The following is a 16537-nucleotide window of genomic DNA, read 5'->3' as shown; positions in this document are numbered from 1 at the left end:
CAGCTGTCCAAGCCAAAGAACTTGTCTACTGTATGTACTGTAATCAGGAACTTCACTTCCACAGACCACATTGAGTGGAGTCCTTACTTCTGCCTTTTGGGCAGAGGATAAAAACACATTCGCATTGCTCGTAGTGACCGAAGAACAGTGAATTTCAAAGGTCCATTTGCACTAGCTTACTGTTGAACAGTGCTCTAAACAGGTGGAGAGAAGAAGTAAAGTTTTTCAGAGGAGAGGAGCATTTTGGGCTCCTTGGGAAAGTGGGCCATTAGTCCCTGCGGTGAGTGGTGCTATTCTGGGGTAGGTGCGGTGATGACGTGTAGCTGGCCCGGATTGAGAACAGACTCTATCTTCTGTCCGTATCCGAGAGGGGGGCTGGGGAGCGGTGCTGATCGGAGAGATTCGCACGAGGGGGACCAGAGAGGCTGTATGTCTGCCACTGCGCACCCAGCTCCAAGACACCTTTGGCAGGGGAGAGATCTGTCAAAGGCCCTTCCAGAGCAGTGAGTATGGCACTGGGTCCACCTGCTTTAGGCTCTGGTTCTGGACAACTGCAGTGCTTGGCAATGCATATCTACTTCTAGATGTGTAGCGCTAGATGCATGTCATAGGCTGAGCTCAGTGTTGGCTTTGTGAAGCGGAGATAACTGGGAATAACAATTTTTTTTCCTCTGCTTTATTGGCGGCTATTTGTTCCCAAAACCCAAGCAACCCTGCAGTGAGAGGTGGGCTGGCCTGCTATTTAAAGATCACATAACCAAGCCAGCTGCTCCCGCTTCCGCTCGCGTTGTAATTGAATCATCGCTAGTGGCGTGCCAGCCAGTGAAAGTGGTGCACTCTACAAATGATTATATAGTAGTGACTCAAGCAACAACTAGTTTGTGATTCCTCCTGACCTGTGCTTTCTGACCTGTGATGCCTGGTACTTGTTGACTGTGGAGGGGGAAATGGGTGTGTGGGGAGGGGTGCAGGCAATAGCAGGACTTAAAAGTACCCTCCGAGTTGTTGTGGGTTTAGTCTGTGCGGGTCGCCTCAGGTTGTTTGCTACGGCAAGAGAATCTTTCATATCAATCGGAACGAGTTAAGACAACCACTGACCCAGAGTTCATCAGGATCGATTCAATCGGCTACTCACCACGGTGGAAATCCTTACGGTCTCTAATTAGTCAGGACTGTCACTGACCAATGCGTGTGCCAGGTCTCGCACCCTCCTGCTTGACAGTCAGTGTGAGGTCAGGTGTGGTTGGACTGGAGACTGACGTGTTATGTGTCAAAGACAAGTGGTGTATATCTGGCATCGCTGTGGTGGAAGAGTGAATGATTGAAGTCTCTGGACTGTTTGACTTTGACACAGTGAGACTGTGGCGGTGCTGAAAAGCATTGATTGAGTGCAGCGGTATCGCCCAGCAGTGTGCTGTGAGCATGAGAAGAAGAAGAGCGAGCGAGAGAGCACATTTCTCTGTTTCAAATCACATGCAGCGATGCATTCAAAGGCTGAGAATAAAGATGAGGACATAACGAGATGTATAAGATCACTCACACTTTTCTAAGATCTGGAAATGCTCGCCACTCTGCTCCAGATTCTGCTGTGACTCACCAAGCAGTGGTACTGGGCGAGTCAGGAGTGAGAAACGTCATCTTTAACCACCCTGACGTCTGCTGCCTCTGTGGTGTGTGCGCTCGCACCTTGTCCAATAATTCAGTGACTACCTGTCTTTCAATGCTAAAAGTCCAATACATTTAGCCCAGGCTCTGAACTCAAGGAAAGGATGGGGCTTATCTGGTGTCACTGCCACTTGTTCAGTTCAGTTTCATTCCTTTACCCTTTTAGCTGCCTTTTGTGGTTGAAAAGCGAAGCTTTGTTCCTACACTCATACAGCAAGAGAAACTCATAAGGGGTAATGATGCTTCTGAAAGAGAGCAATCAGTCATATTAAATGGTAGCCTGATGATGGGAAGTGTGTGTGAGCAGTAGAACCCTCTGCATAGAGTCCTAGACAGACTATTAGTCTAGGTAATGGCTGTGTGTGAGTGTAATAGAGCAGTAGAACCCTGTCCTTGGCTGTGTCCTGGACAGAATTATTACCTCACGGCAGGGCATTGATTGGACGGTGTGTATTTATAGCTCTGGTCAATGGGGCCTCAGGATGACAGCCGTCACATTGTCTAAACAGGCTTTTGCCCATGTAGTCATGGGTTACTAATACACTATTCATTAAAGAAAGACAATGTATAGTGATAGTCATTTGTAGGGTTGGGAATTGCCAGGGATCTCACGGTATGATATTATTACCATACTTAGGTGCCAATACAATATGTATTGCGATTCACACAATTGTATATGTTTTGCAATTCAATACTGTGATTTTATTGCAATTCGATGTTACAAACATATTGCTCTCCATGTCTGCTGCAGAGACGAGAACCATGAAGTTTTGATCAGTTATGGAAATAAAAGTGCTGAAAACTAATTGGCTCCCTATAAAAAGAAGATTGAGAACAAGTTATGACATTTTGGTGCAGGTGAAGCAAACTAGCACAAAAATGATATCGCCAAAATGATACAAGATATCATATAATAATATAACTATCCACTACCCCCCCCCCCCCCCCCCCGCTGCTATCACTAGTACCCCCGCTATCACTCATGCAAGAAATTTAATTTGGTAGGCTTGGCCGATATACCGTTTATGGGTCTTTCTATAAACTAAGGTACCAGTGAGGATTTCTCACAATAACTTGTTACAAAGCTGTTGATAAGTCATTGATAATAATCTGCCAAGAGTTTGTCATTACATTAACATATAAGGGGGATCATTGTTATATTCAATAAAATGTATGAGTTGATTTAAAACTGTTTTGGTGTCTTGACGGATTTGTCCAAAATTGTGTAACTTTTCTGTCCTTGCATTTATGGCAGTGTAAGTTGTCGTTATATTATATATTAAGCATGAATCAGTTAAATTAGACATTGAGCCCTGTAAGAACATTGTAAGAATCCTTGAACCCTGTAAGAATCCTGGATCTAGCTGTTGGACAGTTTCTTTTTTTGTATAGAGATCTCAAATGCAGTCTAAGTAACTTTTTGTCTCCTTATGTTACAGGGTTAAAACAGTTTATGATAACTGTTACGAATCCCTTTGGCCCGACAGTCTAGGGGGGATGGTAATGGGACCCGTAACACAACTCATGCAAATTATAGTAGTGAAAACGTAACAGTGAGAACAAATAACACAGACAACTTAATTACCGTCAAACACTAAATGTTTATTTATAAACACACGGTAAATGGGGGGGGAGCAGGAAAAGGGGCTGAGCGGGACCCAAGGAATGAAAGAATAATAATTCAAAAACACCCCTAAGCTAGACTAGCCTACTTCACAAACAGCTAACTAACTAACCAAAAATACAGGGGGTGGTCCGCCCAGTTCTAACTAGTGTTTCTAACAATGTTTAACTACGGGTAGTGTAGCCCAAGGGCGACTTGTCTGGTTACCCCCTTTTCCCACCATCAAACAAACACTCAAACACCATAACCAAAACAATACTCACAGGTGGGGACAAAGTGACATGTAGCTGCAAAACACACAAGCGATCTACAGACAGAAGGCATGTTACAAAGAGATTGAGCTGGGGAGAAAACAACTGACAGGGGTTTTAAACCAAGGGAAAGGGACTGTGATTGGGTAAGGGAAAAGGAGCAGGTGTCTTCCGATTAGCGACTGATTGATGACTGATTGGGGAATGATTATTGTCACCTGTGAGTAGGGGAGAAGGAGAGAAAAGAAATACACACAGGATACACACAGAACACTTGTATCCGTAACAATAACACAAATCCAAAATGATGTATGCGATTGCAAAATCAAATGCTTCTAACCGTAAGAGTCACCTTACCTTGTATTTCTTTCATTTCACCTTACCTTGTATCCCCATTAGCTGCTGCTAAGGCAGTGTTACTTTACAGTCCCCGCTGTTCCATAAGGTGTATTTTTACCTGCTTCTTTAAATCTGATTCTACTGCTTGCGTCAGTTACCTGCTTGCGTTAGTCACCTCAACTTGCTCTATTTCAATATTATGCATTACGGGATGTAGTTGAGGTTTAGGGTTTATTGAATGAGTTGTCCCAAATACAATGCTTTTAGTTTTGGAAATATTTAGTACTAACTTATTCCTTGCTATTCCGAAACTAACTGCATCTCTTTAAGTGTTGTCGTAAGTAAACATTGAAAAAAAGCACGGGCCTAAACAGCTACCCTAGGGAATTCCTGCTTCTACCTGGATTGTTTGATGGGCTTCCATTAAAGAACACCCTCTGTGTTCTGTTAGACAAGGAACTCTAATGTCAAAAGCTGCACTGAATTCTAGCAAGTCAGCCCCCAGAATCATTTAATCATCAATTTCTCTCAGCCAATCATCAGTCATTTGTGTAAGTGCCGTGGTTGTTCAGTGTCCTTCACTATTATATGTGTGCTGAAAGTCTGTCAATTTGTTTACTGTAAAATAGCATTTTATCTGGTCAAACACAATTTTTTCCAGAAGTTTACTAAGGGTTGGTAACAGGCTGATTGATCGGCTATTTGAGCCAGTAAGGGGGGCTTGACTATTCTTGGGAAGCGGAATGACTTTAGCTTCCCTCCCCATCCTGAGGGCACACACTTCCTAGTAGGATTACATTTCAAATGTGGCAATATTGTCAGACCGTCATTGTTGATAGACAACAATATTTTTTTTCACCTCTTCCACACTGACTTTACGGGAATTCAATAGTACAGTTCTTCTCTTTTCATAATTTGGTCAGATATGCTTGGATGTGTAGTGTCAACATTTTGATTCTGGCATGTCATCCCTAAGTTGGCTTATCTTGCAAATGAAAAAGTCATTAAAGTAGTTAGCAATATCAGTGGGTTTTGTGATATATGAGGCATCCGATTCAATGAATGAAGGAGCCAAGTTGGCTTTTCTCCCCCAAAATTAAGGTGCTGCAAAACGTTTTACTATCATTCTTTATATTATTTATCTTTTTCATAGTATAGTATAGTTTATTTTTATTTAGCTTAGTCACATGATTTCTTAATTTGCAGTATGTTTGCCAATCAGTTGGGCTGCCAGACTTATTTGCCATACCTTTTGCCGCATCCCTCTCAACCATACAATTTTTCAATTCCTTATCAATCCAAGGGGATTTTACAGTTTTTACAGTAATTTTCATAATGGGTGTGTGCTTATTAGTAACTTCATAAATGTGTCAAGTGCAGCGTCTGGTTGCTCCTCATTACACACCACAGACCAGCAAATATTCTTTACATCAACATATGAATCCCTACAAAACTTATTGTATGACCTCTTATACACTATATTAAGCCCAGTCTTTGGAACCTTGATACTTAAAACCTAAACCAATACTGTCATTTACGCGGTTTTTCAATAATTTTGCATATTACTTGTTGGATGTGCATTTGGTATCAAGCTGATTTAGTTACGCCGTGATATTTTCACACCATCTGACCCAGGAAGGAATTTTCAGAATGACAGTCAAGTGACTAATATCTGTTGTGATAGTGCATGCGATGCAACAAACGTGCTGGAAAAAAGGTGTTCGCAAGGAATATCCAGAATATTTTGGTGTCTCATTCATTAAGCCTGTGAAAACCGTTGTGCCTGGATCCACTTTGGATCTAATATCCCTAGCAAATTGATGTTTATCATCTGTTGTCTGCTTGATTAACTGAGAATTTCATGTTTTCATATGTTATTGTGCCTCGGATTGGACACCAAGTCTATCGTGCTCAATTGTATAGTATAGACTATTGCGCAACCCCCAACGCTAGTCCTATTCATTATTCTAGATATAGTGACAACAAATGACATAGCCTAGTGGGCTTATTCACAATATGATCTGGTAATGAAATAACATGACATACATTTTGCTTTCCATGTTACACCTGCAATTTTAAACAATACAACGGGCCAGAAGTAGCCTACTTGAATTTGGAGCTCAAAAATTAAATTACATGAATAGTCGGCCTACCTTCAAATTTGGTGCTTGAAAAGTCCTTGTAATTATTGTAGCCAATTTATGTACCCCTGCTCTCTTAATTGTCCGTGATTTCATTTTTGAGTGGTTTTGGTGATAAATGTGGCCACTTTCGTTTGTTTCCCGTCACTTCAATTGAAGGGTGTTGCGAAACTCTGGCTTCAACTTGGCTTTCCATACAAATCCTTCCATTAAAAAAGGAACCTGTTTTTTGGTCACTTTCTCATTATAAAAACAGCGATGGTGAGATTAATGCTACCGCTATTCATGGTTTTATTATGCGCCTCCCTCGGCCACATAGGTTACAGAAAAATCACCATGCATCCAATCTGTCAGGCAAGGTCCACATTATTGTCACAGATTTTAAAATATAATTAAAATATCAATGCATTGGCAAGGCCAAAAAAATCATTTTTCTTAGTGGTAATGGCATACTTTTTATGACATTTTTTATGTATACATTCTTTTTGGGGATGGTCAATTAGGCCTTATGTGTACAATTTATATAAAATATACAATTATACAACATTGATGTCCTTTACAATTAAGTGCATGAAAAATTCCCTGAAAGTGCTTGAATTTGGCTAGCCAATTGAGAACAAGTTCTCATTTACAACTGCGACCTGGCCAAGATAAAGCAAAGCAGTGCGACACAAACAACACAGAGTTACACATGGGATAAACAAACGTACAGTCAATAACGCAATAGAAAAATATATGTACAGTGTGTGCAAATGTAGTAAGATTAGCGAGGTAAGGCAATAAATAGGCCGTAGTGGCAAAATAATTACAATTTAGCAATTAAACACTGGAGTGATAGATGTGCAGAAGATGAATGTGCAAGTAGAGATACTGGGGTGCAAAGGGGCAAAAAATAAATAACAATATGGGGATGAGTTAGTTGGGTGGGCTATTTACAGATGGGCTGTGTACAGGTGCAATGATCGGTAAGCTGCTCTGACAGCTGATGCTTAAAGTTAGTGAGGGAGATATAAGACTCCAGCTTTGGTGATTTTTGCAGCCAAATGAGGAGTTGGCTTTGGGGATGACCAGTGAAATATACCTGCTGGAGCGCGTCTGTATGAACCCCGCTTAAAGGATCTATAGTCCTAGGCCTATGTTGTTGTATAGGTGGAGTTATGGACCAATTTTGTATATTCACTTTTATTCCACTAAGTACATGTGGAACTGCATGAAATCTTTTTCATTTATTTTTTAACCATTTAGAAATGTTTATCCCAATGTCACACATTGTCCCCATTTTATTAATAGAAAGACCCTTACCCCGGGAATACGGTATATTTCTTCTGTTTATACAGAAACGGTAGGACGGTATGAAAATCTGGATACTGCTGTCGTGTCTATACTATGGTTAAATGAGATGACATGCTATTTTCAAATTGATTACCTAACATTTAATTGATTACGTAATTGAATTAAACCATGCAACAATTAAACCATTAATAACATGGGGCACCACCGAAGCATCGTTTATGTAGAGCGGCGATCTCCTGAATCCGCTCTTAAAGATCTGAAGATCTTTTATATCAATAGCAGTCAATCTGTCATGAATTATTCTTTACTACTAAAATTCTTGGTTATCTACACGAACCCAGCCTTTACTTATAAATCAATAATACACATATTAGCTCCATTTTTTATTTACTAATGAATTAAACAATTACAGAATATACAATACATTATACATTAAATACCGTCCCTAGTGGACTAAACAAAAACAGTTTGGTTATAACACGATAGAGAGAAGAGAAGGGGGTTTTGGAAGGAAGACTAAGGAGCATGGGTCTTTATCGGACCTGGCAAACTATTCTCACATAAATACATATGCCACTATCGATCGCTCTTTCGGAAAAGCAATGCATTGTTGTGGAGGACAAGTACTCCCGTTATTTGGAACTTAGTTGACTTTTCGTCACTGAGGCTTTTATCCAAGAGTGGAAAAGGGGTTGTTTCCTAATTTCCAACCAATGTCTATTCACTTGGGTGTGGCTACTGACTTAGTTAAACTTTACAACGAAGGCCAATTCTCTCATTTTAAAGGTTAACATCACATTACATCATTTTGCAAATAGTTTCATCTTTACTCATTCATTTTATACAAGAATTAGATGCAAGCCTCATAACTGAGGAACCTGTATAAACAGAGTTAGGGTAATGTGGCTGTATTGTCTTTCATGAGGTCACAAACATGAAACAAAACGGACCGGTCGTAGCTGGCTTCTCCACTGACCGTTTACACATTCTCCAAAATAGGAATATTGTTCAATTCTCAAATTCGGGATGTAGTAGAATTTGTCAGGAGAGTTACTTTGTTCTACTGTGACCCTCTCTCTCCCATATGGCATGGTCAGGGAGACGAGAGTCTTTGCAAGGAATTTACAACGTGTTTGCCACCCCACCACCTCCACCCCTCCTAACAGGAGAGGGGGGGGTTGTTCACATCTCTGCTAGCCAATTCACTGATCGGGCTAGTGTCATGACACCGCCCAACCCTAGAGTGAGTCCTACATTCACTTGTGATGCAGAAAAAAGAAGTGCACAGCTATTGAGCGCTGGCCTTGCAATGTCTTTTTTTTTTTTTTTTACCAGATTTACAAAAATGACACTTAGATCAATGTCTTCATGGTTAAAGTACCTGTAGAATACACCTGTTTTAAACCATGAAGAACTGCATGAAGAACCTGTTTCGAGGACATTGGCAGGTTGTTTCTTGGTAAGAGCGTCTGCTAAATGACTTAAATGTAAATGTAAATGTAGCACACAGCTTGTTGGGCTCTCAGGCGAAGCAGGGCTGGCTCCCTCCTTGTAGATTTTTTTTTTATAGAAGACTTCAACAGAGCAGACTGAGTCAGGGTCAAGCCTTTACATTGTTACATACCAAGCACCAACATGCATTACTGGGATGGAGCATCATTCTTATGTGTCTCTGCCATGAGGTTAACCTTTGTTAACCACTATACCTGTAACTTTGTGCCTTAGCATAAGTAAGACTTTAGCCCAAACATTCTCAACTATAAGCAAGTCATAACCATTTCATGGTGGGAGGTTGCAGGAAATGATCTGATGGTAGTAATATAAGGCCTCAATGGGCAGCAAGTTAGACAGAACGGTTGTAGCTTTTACTGTTCCTCCAGCTTTTTCATTACTTTCTCCTTTTACCTCTGACTCACTCACTTACTCATTCACTCACTCACCACACACAAAGACATTACACCTAACATGGTCCCTGCAAATTAATTTTTAATACCCTTTCCCAGATTTGTGCCTCAACACAATCCTCTGTCTGAGCTCTACAATTCCTTCGACCCCATTGGCTTGGTTTTTGCTCTGACATGCACTGTCAACTGTGGGACCTTATAAAGACAGGTGCGTGCCTTTCCAAATCATGTCCAATCAATTTAATTCACGACAGGTGGACTCCAATCAAGTTGTAGAAACATCTCAAGGATGAATGGAAATGCACCTGAGCTCAATTTTGAGTCTCATAGCAAAGTGTCTCAATACTTATGTAAATTTCAGTTTTTTATTTTTTTATACATTTGCAAACATTTCTAAAAACCTGTTTTCTCTGTCTGTTATGAGGTGTTGTGTATAGATTTTAAGGGGGGGAAACTTTAACCAATTTTGGAATGAGGCTGTAAACAAAATGTGGAAAAAGTCAAGGGGTCTGAATACTTTCTGAAGGCACTGTACCTTTTATTAATATTTCCCCTGATGTTACTAGCCTACCCTTTTCTCTTACCTCCTGTTGCTTCATTCCTTCCTCGCTTTCAACAGTTAAGCTAAATGTCACGATTCCTACAGAAGGTGGCTCCCCTTCCTGTTCGGATGGTGCTCGGCGGTCGTCGTCACCGGCCTACTAGCTGCCACTGATCCTTTTTTTCCCCTTTTTCTGTTTATTGGTTTCACCTGTGTGTTTGGTTGATTAGTCGGGCTATATTAACCAGTAGGCCCGCCTGCTATTTGTGCGGGATTGTTTGTGTGACTAGGGTGCACGTTTGAGGTTTACGTGTTTCTCATTTCGTGGGTTTTGCTGGACTGTTGCAGTCCCCGGTTTTGGGGCATTTGTTTTGTGTGCGCCCTGTGTTTTGTGGGTTGGCTTATGTTCGCCGTTTTGTGCATTAAATTAGCACTACCACTGAACTCTCTGCTTCCTGCGCCTGACTTCGCACCCACTACACCCAGATCGTTACACTAAATTAAATGATTTTCGTTGTCTTTACGTTTATCATTCTAATGACATGCTTGAATAATATAGGACTAGAATTAGATGCAGATGGCTTTCACTTCCCTTCATGAAGATTTGAATGGTTATGGGTCTGACTAAATAACTGCATACAGCCTACTGCCATCGTGCGTTCGTTCTTCTTTCAAACTAAACATCAGTTCTGTTGACTGTTGTATTTAACATTCAGCAAACGAACTTGCGTCCCTCTTCAAATAGTCTATTCGTATATAACATTTTTTTTAAATATAAAATGTCCAGCAAGCTATTCTAGCTTTTCCTGCCAGGGTTTTTTAACTAGAGGCCAGCGGAGCACAGGCACATGCGTATTGCAAAAGACACAGAGGCTATAAGTTAGAAGCTTATTATGCATAACCCATCATTCATAGCTAAATGTAAGGCTAATACTGCATTGAATGTATTACCTGAAAGAGGTAGGCTAGGATGTCTTGAACAGGATTATCTATTTTCAAGCAATTTGAAGGGAATTGATGGAGAGTCTGCTTGCGCATGCTCTGATTTTAAAGCAACGATATTCGAGTGATAGGCTGTTTTAAAACTGCAGCTGCAATAAAAAATATCTTTACAATTCAAAAATCCGCTGATCCCCGAAAGCCAGATGGAGATGTGTAAATTAGACGTGCATTCGGTCCTTATATTACTGTAGCAGTATGCTATGCTGCAGCAAATGTAAGCATACCTGTCGCAAGTATTTAAAAAAAAAAGTTACCATGATGGGGGTACATGCGGTGTGAACTGCATTCCATACCGAGATGGTCTGTCCACACCATGAGCATTTATGATTGATCATGCAGAGAGGAGGCCGTAGAGAAGCCAGGTTTAGACATTGCATATTAACAGTTTAACGTCATGCTGTTAATATAAATAATTTATTGGTTTCTCGCAGTTATTTAACCCGGGAAAAGGGAGTGGTTTTGGGTGTTTAATCTTGGTAACCGGGTTCCAGCCATTCAACCCTAGCCTGCACCCACACTTTTTCACCTCTCCCTTGACACTCCACCATCTCTCCCTTGACGCACGCACCCACACCATTCCTGTGCTTGTCCTTCATTCTCCCTGAAAAAGGTCCCTGTTACAGCAGATCTGCTTGAGTTGGCGACACTAAAAATAAGTTGCAAACGTGCTCCCGCTCTGTTCCCAAGGTTTAATATTGTCCCCCTGGCTATGACACTGTCACATCGAGCTGCAGCTAGAGTCGTGTGTGTGTGTTTTAGTCTAGATGGACTGTAAATGAGCATGTCTTTTAACTCTCTTTTCCCAAGTTAATATTTAGTTACCACACACCACAATGTGTTCATTGCTAATTGTTTTTATTAAATAGCTTATAATTCAGATTTGGGTGTAAATCTGAAGAGGGAAAAATGCAGTTTTCAAACAATCGTCAAGACAATGTGTGTTTGCGTGTCATAGTGATGCCATTACCCTTCTCCTCACTCCAAATCCTCTAAATATGTAAGTGTTGTTTTATGTGGAATGTCACTTGAGTTTATCAATCCCCATTTTATAGCTGGTAAAATGCTCTCCCCTCCCATTTGTGTGTGACTGACTGTGTGTTGTGCTCTCTCTGGACAGAGGGACTGAGCCGAGAGGGCATCTCCAGGGAGGCCTGAAACCTCTCCCCACAGACCTACCTACTGCTGCTGAAGACCACCACCTCCCAACACCAATGACCTTCTACAGTGTACATCTTTTCAGTTTTTACATAAATGCTACTCATTAAAGTTGACCTTTTGCCATTTACCTCTGCAGGCTAATAAATAATGTTGCCATTTCTTTTTCAGGAACCGTTGACTGTTGCGCCTCAGACCTTGTAATGGAAAATCGTGGTAAGTTTGGCTTCTTGTTCATTGTGGTTTGTGTAGTAGTGCAATATAGACCTGGGTGTGTTTATGGGGCAGTTTGTTTTTGCTGCTTCTCGGCGCACAGCAGACAGCTCAGTTCTCTATGGCGCCCTCTGTAGGCAAGGGAGATGGGCTCCCTCCCTTTCTTATTAGCACCAGTCTGTGTGTTGAGCTTCCGTTCCGTCTGCCTGCTGAAGAGGCCTGGCCCAGTCTGTTTTCCAGGTCGACAGGTTCCGGGCTCATGCGGATTGGCCCAGCTCTGTCTCTCGCTCTCTGGAAGCCAGCCCAGTTTGGCTTTATGTGGGGCAGTGAGAAAGGGCCGTACAACTACAGACTCCATCTTCAGAATCAGAGAAGGGGAAGGGGAAAAGGGTCATACCTAGTCAGTTGTAAAACTGAAATGTGTCTTTTGTATTTAACCCAAACCCTCTGAATCAGAGAGGTGCGGAGGGCTGCCTTAATAAATATCCACTTCATCAGTGCCTGGGGAACAGAGGGGTTAACTGCCTTGTTCAGGTGCAGAACGACACTTTTTTTACCTTGTCGGCTCTGGGATTTGATCCAGCAACCTTTCGGTTACTGGCCAAACGCTCCTACCCGAGAGAGACAGCCCAAGAAGGTCAGAGACCTCATCTGTTCAAATCAGCAAATACTTAAGCTGTGCTTGATTGAGCTTGCCTAGCACAATGGAACCAATATAATAGTCCCCAAAGTGCAAACCTCGCCCACCTGGCACTCCAGACAGGCTCAATCAAACGCTCAAAGGATTTGAAGGAAAACAAATATTTAAACCCAGGAGCCTGTTCATGATAGAACTTTCAGATAGGAATGTATCGTGTAGAACAGATATGATTGTCTGTCAGATCATGCCAGCTTTGTTCACTCTATTCCTATCTGTGACTTCCAGAACGTTTCACATCACTGAATACACCCCACGTCGGTTCAGTGCCCTGTGTTGTCATGTTGCATGTGACCCCAGGTAGTGGGTTTAAACATGCTCTTCGTTCTAACCAAAACAGCCTGGCTGGATCTGCCGATATCTCGCTCTCTCTCTCTCGCTCTCTCTCGCTCTCCATTGGGAAGGAGTCGTTTGTGTGTGTCCCTTCACGCTCCCTTCTTTCTCTGTATTTTGCCCAAACAGTTTGTTGTTCCACCTCAAAAAGCACAAGACATAGGATTTCGACACCCACCATTTCAAATTGTTTTGAAATCGTTTCTGATAAGGTTAACATTCCTGCAACATTATTTTGTCGAAATATAATTGGATCTCTGAGACATTAAGCTGATTGATTGCACCCAATTTGGCCATTTTAAATTAGAGGATTCATATAATATTCAATAAATATAGTAAATAACATCCAATTTGGACCCCAACAAAAATCTTAGTGAGTAACATTCCAACGGACCCCCCACGCCAATCCATAACAAAATCCTATGTTTGACAAGTATACTGAACAAAAATATAAATGCAACAATTTCAATTATTTTGAGTAAAATCATTGAAATTGTTGTGTTTATGGAAATCGGTCAATTTTAAATGAATTCATAAGGCAATAATCTATGGATTTCACATGACTGGGTAGAGGTGCAGTCATGGGTGGGCCTGGGAGGGCATAGGCCCACCCACTGGGGAGCCATGCCCAGCCAATCAGAATGAGTTTTTCCTCACAAAAGGGCTTTATTACAGACAGAAATACGCCTCAGTTTCATCAGCTGTCCGGTTGGCTGGTCTCAGACGATACCACAGGTAAAGAAGCAGGGTGTGGAGGGCCTGGCGTGGCTAGACATGGTTTGCAGTTTTGAGGCCGGTTGGACGTACTGCCCAAATTTTTTTAATGGCCTTGGAGGCGGCTTATTGTAGAGAAATTAACATTAAATTCTCTGGCAATGTTACCGGCCTCAGTCTGTAGCTGAGGTGGCCTGTAATAGTAAAAATAACGGACACAAGTTTACGTCTGAAAAGTTCTGGTGTTTTCTTTATTCTGAAGAATGTTTTTTTTCTCTTGTTCAATTGTCTATTTTCTTATTCGTACTTTTAAAACATTACCATCAAACAAGTGCACACTTTAAAATACACTGCATAAATGCACTTTACCTAAAGCAGAATTCAAAAATGTTCCACAAATAACCCTGTCTACTGTATGATTTCACATGAAAACCACAATGTATTTCATGTTCATACAATAAAAACACTTATATATGAAGACAAAAATAACTGAATGTTTTTCTACAAACTGCTACCAATAAAGAAAACTGACAACAATACATTCAGCTTTAAGATAGTGGCACCACCGTAAAATCGTCTTTCTCTCATGCACCCGCACTGTCTGCACTAAACGTCCACACTCCAGATAACGTGATAATACTTTGACAAAGTTGTTAAATTGCATGTTATTACATATTTTTTTCATATTAGAACGTTTGGAAGTTCTGTTAAAAAGAACAGACAAGTTTACATCTGCAAAGTTCTGATGCTTTCTTTATTCTGAAGAATGGTGCGTGCACTTGGCCAGAACTACCACAGTGCAACAGCGCCATCTATTGGCCTGATGGACTACTAATGCTAAAGCATGTAGAATATAATATTTTAGATTAATTCAGACATACATAAACAAATTGGTTTAAAAAAATAATAATAAAGGGGTGTCTGTTTTTAGTGACTTTGTTTTCAATACATTACAGCAACAGTTGTGGTGGACATTCCTACAGTCAGCATACCAATTGCACGCTCCCTCAATCTGTGGCATTGTGTTGTGTGACAACTGCACTTTTTAGTGTGGCCTTTTATTGTCCCCAGCACAAGGTGCACCTGTGTAATGATCATGCTTTTTAATCAGCTTCTTGATAATCCATCCACCTGACAGGTGTGGCATATCTTGGCAAAGGAGAAATTCTCACTAACAAGGATGTACACAAATTTGAGAGAAACAAGCTTTTTGTGCATATGGAACATTTCTGGAATCTTTTCTTTCAGCTCATGAAACATGGGACCAATGCTTTACATGTTGCGTTTATATTTTTGTTCAGTATAGTATGAAGCTGCGGCTAAGAGTATTGTTTTTTCATATCCTATGTAATGCATTCTCATGCTTAAAAGTTAGCATTTGAAACAGTGGCCAGGTCAACATGGTTGTCATGGCTTGCTGAAATGACATGGAACGAACCAGTATCATCTCAATATTGCTCTTGTCATGAGTGCTGACTGGAAGTGAATGTGAAGAAGGCTTTTGTGAAGCATACGCGGCCATTTTGAATGGCTCGCCATTGTGCATTCATTTTTCACATTTACATTTTAGTCATTTAGCAGACGCTCTTATCCAGTGTGACTTACAGGAGCAATTAGGGTTGTGCCTAGCTCGAGGGCACGTCAACAGATTTTTTACCTAGTCAGCTCGGGGATTCAGACCAGCAACCTTTCTGCTCTTAACCGCTAGGCTACCTGCCAGCCCATGACCTCCTCAGCAGTACTAGCGACATTTCTGCTGATGGAATGCTGTGTGGTCTCAGAGCAGAAACTTCCTCCTCTCTCTATCTGAACTACATCTCCATTGATAGAGGGCACAGATAGAAATAGATATCTCTCCCAAAGGACAAGCTAGTAGCTTTGTACCTGCTCTGGTTTTTCAGCTTTAAACAATTTCATTTCTATGTCGGAAGTGAGAGAGAGAAGGTACTACTGTCTATATTTTTTCCCGATTTTTCTCTCTTGGACAGTGGCCCATCCTTGCAGTTCTCTGTGACTACTCACACCTCTCAGCCCTACTGGCAGAGTTGCTGTTAGGAGCCTCCTGCTCATGCTGTACATCCATATGGTGGCTCCATAGAGACAGAATATGAATACCTCAGTGGGTGTCATTATTTAACCTTTGACCTGGATCTGGCCACTGTCAGGTCACATGAGCAGTCAGAGCCCACCGCTGAAACTACTTTCATTACTACTGGTTTTGGTATATTAAGCTGCTGAGTGCCCCATTCAAAGTGGAAAGAGATCCTGTGAAGAAAGGATCCCACTGTGGTGGGCATATATGAAGGGCTAAAGCCTGAGAGGTTAGCCAGAGAATGTTGTTAAATTATGTCACTCTCACACACACAAACACACTAAAATACAAACGCATATTTATACACCACCAGTGCAGCTCAAAGGAATGATAGGCATCCGTCTGTGAATGCTGACCGGCCCAGAGAACCAAGGAGGGAGGGTCAGTGGGAGAGGGTGGGGAGCACTTCAAGGGAGCAGGGAGGGTAGGTCTTACAGAGACCGAAAGAGGGAGGGAGAGTGGGAGGAGTATACCAAAAGAGGTAGAGGGTAAAGAAAGTCGCACAGAGTTGCTGGCAAAGTAGACAGAGGTGTCCGGGAAAGAGGAGACCAGGGAACTTGGTTGAACAAGCTG

General features: G+C 41.5%; 1 protein-coding gene across 1 annotated transcript in view; it reads left to right on the top strand.

Moving 5' to 3' along the window:
• phactr4b (phosphatase and actin regulator 4b) overlaps nucleotides 1-16537 on the top strand; it is a 69204-nt gene that overhangs the window by 29586 nt on the left and 23081 nt on the right. The window contains exons 2-3 of the mRNA XM_038977419.1: nucleotides 11878-11986; nucleotides 12087-12131. Of these exons, the coding sequence (XP_038833347.1) occupies nucleotides 12119-12131 (13 nt within the window). The 5' untranslated portion in view covers nucleotides 11878-11986; nucleotides 12087-12118. The remainder of the gene's footprint in view (nucleotides 1-11877; nucleotides 11987-12086; nucleotides 12132-16537) is intronic.

This window comes from Salvelinus namaycush, chromosome 37 (genome assembly GCF_016432855.1).
Source record: "Salvelinus namaycush isolate Seneca chromosome 37, SaNama_1.0, whole genome shotgun sequence".
NCBI lineage: Eukaryota > Metazoa > Chordata > Actinopteri > Salmoniformes > Salmonidae > Salvelinus > Salvelinus namaycush.
This window is presented reverse-complemented; position numbering and strand designations above follow the sequence as displayed.